Source organism: Takifugu rubripes, chromosome 8, assembly GCF_901000725.2.
Source record: "Takifugu rubripes chromosome 8, fTakRub1.2, whole genome shotgun sequence".
NCBI lineage: Eukaryota > Metazoa > Chordata > Actinopteri > Tetraodontiformes > Tetraodontidae > Takifugu > Takifugu rubripes.
Window position 1 is genome coordinate 14445739 of NC_042292.1, and position 15599 is coordinate 14461337.

Sequence of the window (15599 nt, forward strand, 5' to 3'; positions counted from 1 at the left end):
ATTGCTGTCAGACGTTTTCCTCTAACAGGTTTCTTTTTATCAGAGGTCTGTCAGGTGATCATGTTTTTGGACTCGGGCAGCCTTGGCCTATAGCAGAATTACTAAGATGTTAACCTAATGATTAGACGACCCTCTAAATATGATAATAATGTCTAGGATAATAATTGGAACCACACAATTACTGACAATAAGCTTATTCAAAGAGGAAGGTTTTAAGTCTAATCTTAAAAGTAGCGATGGAGTCAGCCTCCTGTACCTGGACAGGGAGCTGGTTCCACAGCAGAGGGGCCTGGTACCAAAATGCTCGGCCCCCATTCTACTCCTAGAGACTCTGGGAACCACAAGTAGACCAGCATTCTGAGAGCGGAGCGGTCTATTGGGATTATAAGGCGTCACTAGCTCCTCCAGGTAGGATGGAGCTAGGCCTCTGAGGTCAGAAGAAGAATTTTAAAAATGATTCTAGATTTAATGGGCAACAAATGCTGGACTAACTTATATGCCGCGTCAGTAGTTTCCTGATCTTTGCAATGCTTCTCAAGTGAAAAAAGGCACTTCTAGAGACTATTTTAATGTCTTTTAACTTGTTAATTCCCGTCGGAAATGTTATAATAACACAATTGACTCATCCCATTAATAAAAAAAGCAGTCAAAGCCTTGAAGGCCACTTTTCCTTGCCCACACCACCAATGAGGCCACTTCCTGATCGAATCAAAACAAGCCAACCGCACTGAAAAACTTGGTGGAGGACACGAGGGGGTCTTTCATGAGCGCGCATGTGTGAGAAACGGCCACTAGGTGGAGGAAAGATTTCAGTGTTGAGCAGCACGCAGCTTCAGAAATCATGTGGAGGCGGGAAGGAAAAAACAAACAGGTGAATTTGTGTGTGTATGTGGGGGGATGTTAAGGAGAGGAAGTTGAGAATGAAAGTAAGATGACAACATGTGATTGAAAAACCCAAACTATTCTGGGTAAAACTTTCCTAAACCTTTGAAGGCAGTAACCCTAACAGTTAGATTGAGTGGTGCTAATGCGATTTCTTCCAAGTCTGTTTTTCACATTGCAAAATCAACATGATTCGATTCTGATCTTCGCCTTCAATGGACCGAGTCACTTGCTACATGTATCTAGTTTCCAGTGTGTTGTCAAATAAGTATCTTCAAAAGTGTCTCAACTGCTTAAGAGAAAAAGCAAATGAAAGGGAACTGCAGCTGCAGAGAAAACAGTGTTGCAGTTGGGCCTCAAATACTGGGGATACTGGTGAGGTGTGCTGAGCCCACATGCTAACAAAACTGGAAGCTCAAGAATGAGAAAACATGGATTTAAATTTTAAACTGACTTAGTGTTACGCTGAACTGGCTTGAGACCGAAGAAAAACCCAGTTTCCTTTATTTCAGGGTAGATGAACTCAGGGTTTTTGTTAAACCTGCTTTCTGAAACGGGCCCCTGGAAACAATAGAATCTTCAGATATGAAACATCAGATATGAAACATCAATGTGGCAAAGAATTGCAGCATTTCATTTACAGTAAATTCGCTAAGAAATGCTCCGAGGAGCAGGTAGAGGAGACTCCCGCCAGTTACCTCTCCCTATTGCCAGCCCCCCCCACGTTAACAGGCTAACATTAATGTTAGTGTCTGTAATGCATGCTAGCATGTTATAGGAGACTGGGTTCAGCAACCTAGCACAAACAGCGTTCCCTAAAAACTATCAAAACCTCTGCTATATATGTCCTTGATAGTCAAGCCTGCAAAACAGCGCAAACCCCCTACCTTCCCAGTCACGTACATTTTGGGGAAAGCTTCGAGCTTTCCTGACAGACTACTGAGTTGCCGTCCTCCGTGTCACAGAAAAGTGCTGAAACTGAGAAAAAGGGGAACGTGTTTTTTGTTTTTTTATTTTAACTGGACCCTCCGGTTTTCTGAAGACCAACCCACTATCAAAATCTAGTGGTGTAAACACATAAAATGCAAGTGTAGTAAAGGACCACCATGCAGCTCTGCCCAAGTTTGTTTTCCTATTTATTAGCTGATGCTTCCCCACCCGGGGAAGGCGAGGACAACCCTCAACCTTTTTCTCCTAAAATCGTCACTACGAAGGTAAACAGTCACATATAATCTGGGCCCCCACAGTCGAAGGGCCCCATTGCTGTGGAAAAGGGGAGCCCCAATCTCCGCAGGACGGGGGAGGGTATTAAGGGGCGAACAACACCCCCTGGCAAGTTGGAGGGGCCCCACAGATTGATGTGCGTGTGAAACCAGCCGGGCCCGATATTGCGCAGCGCCGGGCTCATTGTACGCCATGTCCCAGCTGCAGATTCATGCATCTGCGCCCTGCCTGGGGACTCTCATCTGGACATACGGTAAATTTAACCCTGGCAAACCAAAGTTCAAAGGTGGTCTAGAAAAAATACTAGGCTTGTCCAATATTTTGGAAAAAGTTAAAATGTCTTTTATACCAAAGGAGCCGTGTTTTCATGAAAACAGTTGGCAAAATCAGAACTACAATTTGACTAATGCCAGATTTTCAAAGATGGCCTCTGGTTTTGCCAGACTAAAAACCAGAAGCATTTAATGAATCTGGATTGTCATCAAAACCTGACCTTGTATTATGTTGGTCCCCTCTTCACTGTCAAAACAGCCATTCAAGCATGAACTCTAGACCCCGAAGGTGTCCTGGGTTGTCTTGCACCAAATATTAACAGAGGATCCTTTAAGTTCCATTCTTTGTCTGTTTGAGTGTCCATGAATGGGACTTATTTAACAAGCACAGGTTCTCATGTGGATTGAAATCTGGGGGATTTGAAGACCAAAATACACCTTAAAACCACTCCTGAACAATTTTTACACGGTGCGTTACACTGCTAAACCAGGTCACCGAAACCAGAGAATACGGGTTCAAAGAAAGGGTATACATGGTCTGCAACAATAGCTAGGTAGGTGGTACATGTCAAAGTAACATCCACATGGATGGAAGACCCTTGGTGTCCCTAAGGAACACTGTCCAGACCATCACACCTTACTTGCCTTCTACCAATCATGTATCCTGCTGCCTTGAGTTACCAAAATAAGCGATATTACTCTCGTTAGGACTATTGGTAGCAACTTGGAATTCACCCTGCAGTGTCCATTCACAGCAGGGCCGTACACACTTGCAAACACCCCATTGGGTCCCCCTCCACTCAGGCGGACATGGCACAGCCTCACAGAGACGCACCGACATTATCCATTCACTGCACGCTGGCCAATGCAAAACAGCAAGCGGCCAAGTACCCAAGAAAAGAGCCTTGTTGTGATTGTGGGTTTTTTTCTCTTTCTATTGCTGGTTTGTAAAAACCTCTGCTGCAAGTGCAACAACTTCCCCGTTTGTATCTTCTGACCATCAAACGTTGACATGAGAAAGTTGACAAAAGGCCGAAACAGCGGAGGAGACCTGACAACAAAGGGGCCCATTTATAGCGTACAGTGAGGGAGAGACGCGGCGAGGGAGGGTAGGAGGACAGGCTGGGAGGAGAGTTGAATTAATGAATTAAAAATGTCGTGAAACAGCGGTTGTCGAACACTTTAGGGCTTATAAAGGAGTGCAGGAACAGAGGCGTGTGTCCCGGAGGAGTGGACAGCACTGGCTTCTTTAACTTTCCCCTGTCCAAGGACTTATGTCTTCCTCACGGCTCCACATCCGAGAAGAAAACAGAAGAAATGCAAACTGTCCTCATCTGATTACATAATGACCCAGTAACAGTGAGCCAGAACCGGTACTGCCAGTACCAGCGTGCTGGGAGACACCAACTGACCGCTGCTCACTTCTCAGACCTTCTCTTCTGACGATATTCCTACATTTGTCTTTGAGGGGTTTTTTTTTAATTTTATTTTGAGGTGACAAAATCTGAAAGCGGCTGAAAGATGCTAGCGCTGCTGGCGAGCGCACCGCACGTTGGAGAAACTTTTTGCTGTTGCTTTCCGCGCGTTTATCTGTTTTTTTAAACTTGCCTACGTTGTGAAGCTAAGTAGAACTTGGCTTTCAGAGCACACTTCCAAGTCTCCAAGAAGGTAAGAGGCACATAAACGCTGCTTTAAATTCAGGAAAATATTAGTTCAACGTGGGATCTGATTCATTTGTTGATGTAGTCGTCATCCCAATGTCCACATTTAAACTGTGTCACTTTGCTTTAGAAATCCAACCTACATCAAGTTCAACAGTCGTGCTAATCAGAGGTTTTTCTAAATTTTGCCATTTTTGTGAGAGATTATTTTCATTTATTAGCACAAGATCAATAAAAACAATACTTTGACATTTACTGAGTGATCTGTGAGTAATCAGAAGGACTGAAGTATCACATTTTAGAGAAGATACCAATTTATTTCAGACAGGTGAGTGAATGGATCTCAACTGACCACTTATGGTGCACAATGTAACTTCATCCTAACAAACAAAAAGAGGTAAAGAGAGGAAGGAGAATTGAGGAAACCTCAGGTGTAACGTGACCCCACAACAAAACAACTCATAGCTCTTGAGGAAAAAATAAATGCCGGAGCACAATGGGGCAGGCAGATTTACAGAAATTTGGCTACTAAAGTCAACGCTAAGTTACAGCCTATGGTAGCCACCTGCTGCTCCCTGTTGTTAAATTTAGGTCAGGGTTGTAACTCTTCTGGTGCTAAATCTGGGCTGAGGAAGTTGAGGGAGGTGTTGGAATTCAAATGGATAGACTGGATGCACATTTACGCTCTTCTGATTAGCTAAATAATTGCTCCCTGTGAAGTTTTGCACAAAAGATGACTATTTTCCACATGCTGTTTGTCTCCATCAGACTATAATGTGCAATTTTTTACACGGGAAATGACAAAAGTGTTCACAGCTCAGCTTCATGCCACCTTCGAGCACTCAGATGTGGTTAGATTGTTTTTAGCTTTATTCACAACCACGTATTTGTGATTAAATATTTCCACACACACACACACACACACACACCCTGAAAATGTTATTTTTTCAGTGGCCTACTACTCAGAAGTCCTACAGCATGAACTACAGGGACCGCTCCTTTAGCACAAGAACAAGTTAGCAGCTATTACAAATGCTGTCCTGATACACACAGTCCCTATATAGTGCTTCAATTCACTCTACTCTAATATTGGAAATAAAATAGCATCATGACAGAGAAGGTAAAGCTTTAGCTCTAGATGATGGGCAGAGCAAAGGTTTGTGAGGTGTTGTAGCTACTTAAAGTTGTATTTTCTGTGCTCTGTAAAGCTAACAATAAAGAAAGTTGAACTGGAACAAAGGAAGGATGCTATCTCTTAATAACAGCTCTTAATAACACATGTCCGTGTGTGTATGAGGCGTTTCGTTTGGCCATGGCTGATGTGCAGATGCCTCCTTGGCACATACTGTAACGCCGGACAGCGGTCGCCCCCTCATTCAATCATGCTGCAATGACTCTTTTCAATGCCAAATGCTGGGGGGTCCTTCAAGGCAGTGGTCAGTGGACTGGGACACTGTGTGGTGGGGATTACACTCCCCTCTGGAATACTAATGTCCAACCTTTGTTGCCAAACAGCTTCCTCTACATTCCCTCCACATATATTTCTTAACCTCCGCCTCTTTTGCTGCTTTTGTCACCCAAAACCAATTCCGTCCCTTTCTTCCCTGCTTCCTTGCACTTTCAACTGCTGTACACTTGAATACACACCATCAAATGTAGCCTCCACCACACACACATGCAAACTCTCTCTCGCTTTCTCTCCTCTCCCAGGGTAAATTGGTCCCTCTTTCCCTCGGTTGTATTTTTTCAATTGTATCTTTTGTTTCATATCCAGCAACAAAGGATTTTTGTGCAAACGGGGAACAGAAAAGAGGGGGTTGATGGTCAGAGAAAAAGATAAACATGCTCTGACTGTAACTCAGAGAGGAAATAACAATTTCAGCTACAAATGCCCGCAGTTACTCTTGTTTTAAGTTGATCTACTCTTCAGTTATTTGACAGATGAAACTTTTGCAGGCACATTGATAGTGCTAGTTTTAGAGGAACAGAGGAACACAAGGTTAGGACTCACAGAAACTAATCACACAAACTTTCCACCTGAGAGTTATGTCGACTTTTCAAACCAATGCAAATGTCTGTTTCTACTGAGTGTGGACAAGAGAGTCAAACTGGAGATGGACACGGCCAATCACGTGGGGCTCCCATTGATGCTGCCTCTTTCGCCGCTCTCCCCCTCACCCGCCCCCAGCCCGTCCCTTCTCAACATTCACAGCACAGACATCAACACAGATCTCCATTCATTCACCCGGTGCGGGCTCCATCACAGACCGGGGAGAGAGCAGGGTTAGGAAGGATGAGGAAAGACAGAGCGTATCAGATTGTCCCGGCCCTTGGGCTTTTGTTACGTTTGCCCCGGAAAGAGGAGACAGATTTAGACAAGAAAAACGCTGTTAAGAACGAGAGCGAGGGTAGGAAGAGAGTGCAACGCTCGTGGGGCTCAAACTGCTCACAGAGCCAGTCGTTGCAGGGACAATAGGTGTCAATGGCACCCGAGGGTGAGACCGGGGGGGGGGGGGGGTCATTTTCTCAAAATCACGCTCATGCCATTCTGTCACAGGGCGTCACTATTATCCACCCGAACAAGAACGTAGCTGGCATGGCAGCAGGGGCACACTGCGACTCATTCAGGTCTTTCATAAGAGTTGGGACAAGAAACCCAGGCAACACAGGTCCTCTGGTGCTGGGTGGCAAAAATGAACTAAGACTCCAACCTTCCATGATTGCCACAATTTGGATTTCTGATTGATATGCAAGGATAATGCCTCTCTTCTGTAACAAGCATGTGCTTGCACTTTAGGTTTTTAATGTGAAAGGCCAGCTGTGCCTTCATGCTGAAAGGAGGCTTTTATTTTGACAAGGCCAGCTGGCTCCAGAGAAAGGTGCATTGAACAGATGGAAATGAGCTTCTAATCCCCCTCTCCTTCTTATGTAATTGGAAAAAGTTTCCTTTCATCTGTCTTTCGCACATCCTGCACCTTTTCATCCGGTCACACCACATTACTGCCCATATGACTCGTCTCCAATCCCCTGCAGGCCCAGCCATGACCTCAGCAACGCCGCCATCATCTGGGAGCTCCTCTCCTCAGAAAGTATGCCACTCCCAGACGCAGACTGATGTCAGCAAGCCTCTGCTAGGTTCCCAAGAGACCAATGGAGGTTCAGCAATGGGTGCTGGAGGCCCTGGCGCTCTGAGAAGGAGGCGCAGAGTACTCTCCAAAGATGGACGAAGCAATGTTCTCATCGAGCATGTTAGCGGGCGAGGGGCCCTCTACCTCCGCGACCTGTGGACGACTTTCCTGGATATGCAGTGGCGCTACAAGTTCTTTCTCTTCTCTGCCACCTTTGCGGGAACCTGGTTTGTGTTCGGAGTGCTCTGGTACCTGGTGGCGATGGTGCATGGAGATCTGCAGGGTAAAAGCTAAATGCTGAAAGTTATTTTCAATTAAGTGAAGGATGACGGATACATCATTTGCATTGAAAGGTACTTGAGAGAACATTCCTCAATCCCTTCTTCTGTCTGGACCTCCAGAGTTCAACCCTCCTTCCAACCACACCCCGTGTGTCATGGAGGTAAAGACCCTGACAGGAGCTTTCCTCTTCTCGCTGGAGTCTCAAACCACAATTGGCTACGGTTTCCGGTGCATCACAGAGGAGTGTCCCGTTGCCATTGTCCTTCTCATCTTCCAGTTGGTCATCACCATGGTGCTGGAAATCTTCATCACAGGAACCTTTCTCGCAAAGGTACAAGATCCCAAACTTGACAAGTCTACTATACTGTATTTTATCATCTAGTCATACAACGTGATGCATTTTTTTATGTTTTGAGGTTGCTCGTCCTAAAAAAAGAGGTGAGACGGTGAAATTCAGTCATCACGCAGTGGTATCACATCATGAGGGACTTCCCTGCCTCATGATCCGAGTGGCTAACATGCGCAAAAGCCTGTTGCTGGACTGTCAGGTATGCAAATTTTGGAGATGGAGTTAAGTTTACCTGCGATAACCAAAAAACCGAGAAGGAAATTATGCTGTATCAGAGCGAATGTAGATGATGACTTGGTTACGCCACTCAGAGGACAAACAGCTTCTGACGCAGATATCGGCCATTTCGGGTATTAAACCTGGGGCCTTTCGGTTACAGGATGCCTTCTGCAACCTCTTGGCAACATTTACTGACTCCATCTTGGCTCCCAGGTGACGGGGAAGCTGCTTCAGACATCCATGACCAAGGAGGGCGAGACGGTGCGGCTAGACCAGCGCAATGTGCCTTTCCAGGTGGACACAGCCAGCGATAGCCCCTTTCTCATCATCCCACTAACGTTCTACCATATCATAGATGACAGCAGCCCCCTCAGGGAGTGGGCAGCTACAGGTAGGCATGCAGTAATGACTTTGCCATAATGCCATAATATACGTTCTACAGCAGAAAATAGCACATTTTAGCCTCAGGTGCTTTAATAGTTCAGATACACATCCGGTATTTATATTCCAATAGGCCTCAGAGTGACTCCATTGCAATGTTATGATACTGTGGCCATCAGTGTTAGACAGAAGGAGTGTACATGTAGTATATTTGTACATGTAGGTGTATTGTTATTTATAGTCATGTGCTGCATGCTTGGCTGCCTCTGACTGCACAGCGTTGGGTGGAATGTGCGTGAGGGAGATTGCGACCCTCCTCATTTGAGCACAATGCTGCACAGTCTGGGGTGCTGACAACAAGCCCGCGCAGATCCATTTCCCAGGGGCTCTGAGGAATCAGTTCAGAGGCCACGATGACTTGTTCTGGTTGCTGCATTTTGGCACTATTTTTAATTTTTGCGATAAATAAGTGATAAATGAACCGGAAAATCACATGTGATGAAGCTTTCAAAAGGGCTCGTGATAAACCTGACAAACCACCTCATTTAACTAAGTAGGGAGGGTTTAGTCTGGGCACAAAGTACCTCCATAATCAATGGGTTAAGAATGCTGAAATATATGTGCTAACACCTCTCAAAGTTTGGATAGGGTTTGGGAACTTCTGGAGGCTGTTAATCCTTTTTCCCTGCTCTTTTCCTACATCCACTCAACTGCTCTAAGAGCTCTAAACTGACCCATGAACATGTCTGATGTCAGCATCCATCCATACATTATCTTCTACATTTTTCCCATAACAGGGGTGAATGGGAGGCCTCTTAAGTTAATTTAGAGTTGACCCAATAAACCATCTCCCCAAATCTATGGACAGTGGGAGGAAATTGGGGATACCTGGAGAGAGAGCACGACAGTGCTAACTGATCCATCACGGTGCTAGCCTCTGATCTCAACATGCGTGTAATAATGATGAGTACCTCAATATTACTTTTGCTTCTATTTCCACATTTAAAAGTGTCAGATCTTTAAACCCCGTAAGAAGGGTACTACTTCCTTTTTTGCAAAGAAGTGGGGCCACTTTTGATAAAGAGTTAAGTGTCTGGTGTTGTACCGTCACGTATCGTACCCTACCCATTCCTCGAAGGTTTGGACGAATAGAGCTTTGGCTCCATGTGTAAGGTAAGATGCTGTAGTGATGGGCCATAGAAAGGTTTATACAGTAATGTTCCAAACTGCTGAGCTGGAATCTGAGCACAGTCTGTTTTAACGCAGAGCTGTAAATTGAATGCAGAGGCAGTTTTTTTTTTCCGTGGCTCTTGACTTATTGGTCTGTTTGACGTCAATGCATAAAAAAACAAGAGGGAAAGGGGATGATATGTTCAGGTCTGGTTGAGGAACTCAACCAATAAGGTATGTATAATGCAGCTTTTTAGATGTGTATTTCAATGTTCTCGATGATGACTTTAATAGGCATCTTGCAGCACCCAAATTAGGCCAAAATGGAGAATCCATTGACCAACTGTGTGTACAAGCAGTTGCGAAACCCTGTGTTTTTTACCCTGGGCCGACGATTATAGGTCCGGTCTTTGGGCGAGGACTTGTTTAGACAGATGACACAGATGAGTCGACATTCTGAGCAAGGCCTGTTGACGCAGGTGTGCGCTTGTTTGAGCGCCAGCCGGCATGTCCTCCATGTAGCCGGTGTCTTCCTCGTAGAAGCTGATGTGGGACTGATTCTAGAGGCTTTTAAAACATTCAATATTTATGTTTGCATGCGTCAAGCCAGGCTTGTGTTGTGTGTGGTCATTTTTATGAATGAGATTGAATGTTTTACTGGAATCCATCTGTGAGCGGAAAGGTTTTTGTGTTTTGAAATTTTTTTTGTCTAGATTATGACCTGGAGTTACAGATTCATAAAAAAATCCACTCGAATTTGACCTTGATAGTGTTGTAATAAAGGGTGTAATGTGAATGAATTACTCAATTTACACATGTATTTTTGAGGCAAAAATATTGTAATTTTCTGCTATAAAATGTATCCGTTTATCTCCAGGTAGTGAATGGGCAGACCCAGAGCTGGCTGATTTTGAACTTCTGGTAATCCTGAGTGCCACCATTGAGCCGACCTCTGCAACCTGCCAGGTTCGCACGTCTTACCTCCCGGATGAAATACTCTGGGGATACGAGTTTCCGCCTGTGGTCTCCCTCTCTCCTTCGGGAAAATATGTCGCAGATTTCGCCTTCTTTGACAAAGTGGCCAAAACAAAAACCTCGCCCCTTTTCAAAAAAACCCTGTCAACGATTCCTGTGTCACAGGGGTCTCATTACCAAGCCAAGGAAGGTAATGGTATGGATACCGAGAAGATGAGATTAGAAGAGAGCTACAGAGGGGAAGACAGGGGAAAAGAAAGACGTATTAGAGATAGTAGCCCGCTATGTGTGCGAATTAGCAACGTGTGAGGAAAGCAGTTGGCGGTAGCTGATGCGAAACTTAGATCAGACACAGACAAGAAGAAAACTACACAAGCTGACAGTGTCAAAAAAATCTGCCCACCCATATGTACCCCCAAAACCATACAGATGTACCGTGTGTAACTGAAGCGGAGGGGACATGCAAATATCGGTGCTAACACACGGTAGTTTAAAACTCAGCAAAAGTACTCCACACATCAACTCTTCTGTTTTCTCCAAAGAAACTTGAATACATCTCATGTTGAAAAGATGAAGATTCTTACATTTTTAGGACAAGGGCAATGTTCTCAAAACTGTGGTATGTGTACTGCTAGAGGGTCTGTTTTGATTTTGCTAAAAAGTTACCTAAATTTGATTTTATCCCCGTCTAGGCATATACATGTTAAATATCGTCTCATTTGCCAATACATAGCTAGGGTTATTCTGACAGAAGGGTCAATATGGTCACTAAATAGTATTTTTTTAATTACGTAATATGTGCAACAGGTGGTAAAAAAATTTTTTTTAACCAGCACTGTATTGTGTTTTATGTACCATCAAGTTTTGCTCTTTAGAATGAATGTTTCTCTGTGTTTTCGAGGCACGCACATGCTTAACAACACTACTAAAAGCACTTTAACTTTGATGAAAACTGTCATAAGTTTAAGGGAATAACATCACTAACTTTGACACTTGATGCACTGTAAGAAGTTTAATTTTTATATGGATTTTATTTGGATTCATGCACTTGAAAGTGGACATTTTGTGAGTGTGTTACAACTCTTTTTATAAACACTACCTGTAGGATATGAAAGTGTACTTGTTCACCTGTGTATAAAACACTGCTGTATCTTTTTTCCTCCATAAAGTTTATACAGAATATGTAGTTTCTACCAATGTCCCACCAAGTAACTTTGTGTTTAACATGTATTTAGGACTTAACTTAATTTTGTAAATACTACTCTAATACTACTAAATGCACCTACTGAACTCTACTGAATGTGTTCTGTTTCACTCAAACCAAGTATTCAAAGTAGCTGAAGTGATTTTAGTCTCCATATCTGAAGGGAGGATTCACTTGATTGTTAGTCTAGAACCTAATTTGTATAGACTCAGAGTACACTGGCCTAACTTAAGCACATTTTTAAAGTTGTTCTTTGAATAAAATTGTTCTCCAACATTGAATTTCAGCCTAACTGTTCTTTGTGCTCATCGAGTGTGCCTGCTATAGTAAAAATAACTTGCAAACACGTGTCTACTGTGAGGCCTTAATTAACACTAATTATAAGGAGGTTCTAATCCCCTTAGCTCATGTGGGGAGAACACCATTAAGGTCAAATGCTCACCCTCCTGCCATTTTAAAGACATTTAAGATCAAACTTCAATAGCTTGCAGAGGCAGGATGTTTGTTGAAAGGTGCTCCGGTGCATATAAGAGATCAGCTGCCACAAAACCACGTTTACAACAGAACAGGAAATGATCTTCATCGGAAACGTCAGATACGTGTAAATTTGAGAACTCTAATTTGTGCGTGTTTACAGCTTCTCTATATGACCTCTCTATATTTAAAAAAGGTTTAGCTCAGGCCTGGCCTCTTTGAATTTAGAAAATTTACCTTTCTCTTCATTGGCTGAAATGAAAGTTGCAGCTGCATCCTCTTTTCCCTGAGGGCTCTGAATTTCTTTCTTTTTTTTTCAAATTTTGTATGCTTGATCGCATTCATCTTTTGGAAACTCGCTTCACTTTTGTCAAACATTGCTCACGTTGATTATGAACACAGACTTCAGCATCCTGAAAATACTTCTTCTCCTGAGATTTTGGGGCAATGCCGGTAAGAATAGTCCTCAACTAACTTACTAATACTGCATCTTTAATGCCAGTCAAGTGATTTCTGTGACTATTTTTAGAGGTATGAGAGAGCCGTGATATAGTAATTCCAAAAGTAATATTCTAGGTTCTTTTACAGATGCTGACATATCCAAGGTCCCAATGCAGCACTACCGAGGGAAAAATGCCTCATTTTGTGTAGAAGTTGGAGATGCTCCACCATATGATATCAGATTGACCTTCAAGAATAACTTGGTGGTTAACAGTAATAAAACAATAGAGGCCTACAAACACAGGGTGAATTATAGTGAAAAGAACATAGAATTGTGTCTCCACAATCTCAACGAGAGTGACAGCGGCATCTACAAGCTTTCAGTTGTTAAGAACGAGAAGGTTGATGACAAGGAATTCCATTTGGTGGTTCAAGGTGAGCGTTTTCTATGTGTGCTCTCAAATGATAGAATTTTATAACCTGATCAGTCACATGGCTGCTGTGGATTTGTTTAAATTAATAACAATTAATATGGAGTAGCAACTCTGTGTCCAGATAGCTACAAACACAAAAAGAAAAAGGTGTTGCATCTTGGGAAGGAACAATAAAACCCTAACCTGTAGTGTTTTGCGACTGTAGATTTACAGAAGCATCGCCGATGTGCTCACGGAGAAAACTTCCTACGGACTTTCCAAAAACATGTTTCTTAGAGTTGCCCATCTTGATAGAGATAAATAGTTAGCACTTTAAATTAAATGAATCAAGCTGTTTCATGAATCTGGATAAAGTGTTTTGTTTCAACAGCCCTAGTTTTTGTTATCTTCTTGTCCTTGTCTGAAGTTTAATAATTTCTTCATGTTTCAGGAATAAAGAGGATTTGTCAAATTTATTGTACTTAATGTGAAAGTAAACTTGGAAAAAAAGTATATTTTTGACCAGACCAGAGTTCAGACAATTTGAATTAAAATTTAAAAAAGAGGTCATTTCTGAGTGTTTGTATTTGAGAAATCTCCTAGAAGATTTATTATATTTCATACGTAAAATTACACAAATTAATGTGAGAAACAAAAATTGCAAAAAAAAAAAAAAGTGCTAAAAGTGCAATAATTTCCTTTCAAGAATATTGGAAGGGAAGAAAAAGGATCACCTTCCATAATTTAGTACGAACCCCAGGTAGTGGTTGACAAAGGCTGATTTACACCAGTTGCCATTTGAGGACACTAACAACTTACCTTCAACGTCAGATGTTGTTCCTAGACCCGTCATTCAAATGTCAGCGCTGCACTCCAACCTGTCGGCTGATCAGTGCCTCATCGCGGTTAACTGCTCCGTCTGGGAGGATTGGGTGTTCTCGGTCTGCAACGAGTCCGTTTGCCTAACGTCTGAGAGCTCCCTAAGGACCGTCAACCTCACTGTATCAGCTGGATACAGATCTGTTTTCTGCATCGGGAGAAACGATGTCAGTGCGAGCAACATCTCGGAGCAGATGTGTGAGTATGATGTGCTTGTTGGTGTGTGAACTTTCATCGTGTGGTTCTGAAGGATTTTGATCGGGTTCATTTTCAGGTTTTACCGACTCGCCTAGACCAGAACCACAACTATACCTCTATGCAGGACTGCTGGGGCCCACTGTCATCCTATGTGCAATACTCATTTGGATAGCTAAAAAATCTACTTCCCCATCTATTAAGCATCAGGTAAGCTGAATTACCTTGATAACACCAGGATGACCTGAAGATGCAAAATAAAGTCTTAGCAATGGTTCTGATTACCATGCAGAGGGAGGCCTGCCCTCCTCAGAATATCCAGCCAGCGGAAGCAGAAACCAGGGGCTCAGTCTCTCTCAGCCAGTCTGAAGTGACTTATGAAAACATCATTGAGGAACAGAGCACACAGAATCACATGCTGCAGGGACCCAACGGTTCTGCTGGCGATGGGGGAGGGGCTGAAGAACCAAAGAATCCCTTAGAGGTTGAAACTGTGTACAGTGTGCTGCAGAAAGTGTAAAGCTGTTGTGAAGACCTCGGTAGGTCAAAAAAGATTCTGAAAAGGAAAGTCAGATGTGACTTTTTCGCCCATATGAATATATTTTTAAAACAATGTGTGGCTGACTAATCCTGTAGAACTGTGGCATTTTGCTTTTGTTGAGAAATGTTCTTTCTTTGAAGAGATGATGTAAAAACAAATGTAAAAGCAACTCTGCGTAATAGAGGACAGCGGACAGACAAAATTGGAAAAATGGCAGATATGTAGTGAAAATTCAACAAGTGACACCTGAGAGAGTACTGTACCAGTGTGGGAACTTAATCGAAGCCACATTTTGAGCTTAATTAAGACCGTTGTGCAGGGTTTAACCACATTTGCCTTACAGGAACAACACTGGTTAGGGTAGTTTACCACAGAAAGGACACAGAATGGTCATTCATGAGGGTGATCAAAGTGCACTATGCATTCCTGCATGATGCCACATCTGTTGATGTTTGAAGAGAATTCCAAAAAAAACCAGCACCACCTCACTCCTCCCACCCATGTTTCTGTAACTTTCATTGATGCACACCGAAATTGTAAGTGGATCTGTGCTACGCTACCGTTTACACTGGCTAAGCTCCAGCTAACTCCCGAGTAAATTTATACAATATATTTACGATTTTAGTTCGTTAGTTACAGCTGATTGAAAATTCTTGTATGCAAAAGGAACACGTCTTGTTTTATTCTTCTTGTGATCAAAAGTGCTAGCTAGGAACTAAAAACTATTACATTAAAAATTGGCTACCCTCAACCATCTTATCAATGATTGGCTGAAATGTGGTTTGTTATGGTTCTGTGTCCTGCCTGTGCCCCTGGTGTTTTATTGCTGTGTGTTGTCTCCGGAGACAAGGCTTTGTCACAGTGTTTTCAGAGCGCAGGCAGCTAGCGCATCAAGAGGAGATGCCAACA

The 15599-nt window shown here is 43.1% G+C and overlaps 2 protein-coding genes across 2 annotated transcripts; both read left to right on the forward strand.

The window, feature by feature from the left end:
* Positions 1 to 3907: 3907 nt before the first annotated feature.
* On the forward strand, positions 3908 to 11134 carry kcnj10a (potassium inwardly rectifying channel subfamily J member 10a). Its single transcript, XM_003978053.3, has 6 exons — positions 3908 to 4046; positions 7073 to 7450; positions 7569 to 7780; positions 7866 to 7997; positions 8231 to 8408; positions 10446 to 11134. Exons 2-6 carry the CDS (start codon positions 7081 to 7083, stop codon positions 10850 to 10852), a joined length of 1299 nt encoding a protein of 432 aa, XP_003978102.3. The 5' UTR covers positions 3908 to 4046; positions 7073 to 7080; the 3' UTR covers positions 10853 to 11134.
* Positions 11135 to 12323: 1189 nt separating this feature from the next.
* LOC101064369 (uncharacterized) lies at positions 12324 to 15594 on the forward strand. The gene is made up of 5 exons (XM_003978054.3): positions 12324 to 12674; positions 12810 to 13097; positions 13907 to 14152; positions 14229 to 14359; positions 14442 to 15594. The coding sequence occupies exons 1-5, from the start codon at positions 12614 to 12616 to the stop codon at positions 14667 to 14669; spliced, it is 954 nt and encodes a 317-aa protein (XP_003978103.2). The 5' UTR covers positions 12324 to 12613; the 3' UTR covers positions 14670 to 15594.
* Positions 15595 to 15599: the final 5 nt, after the last annotated feature.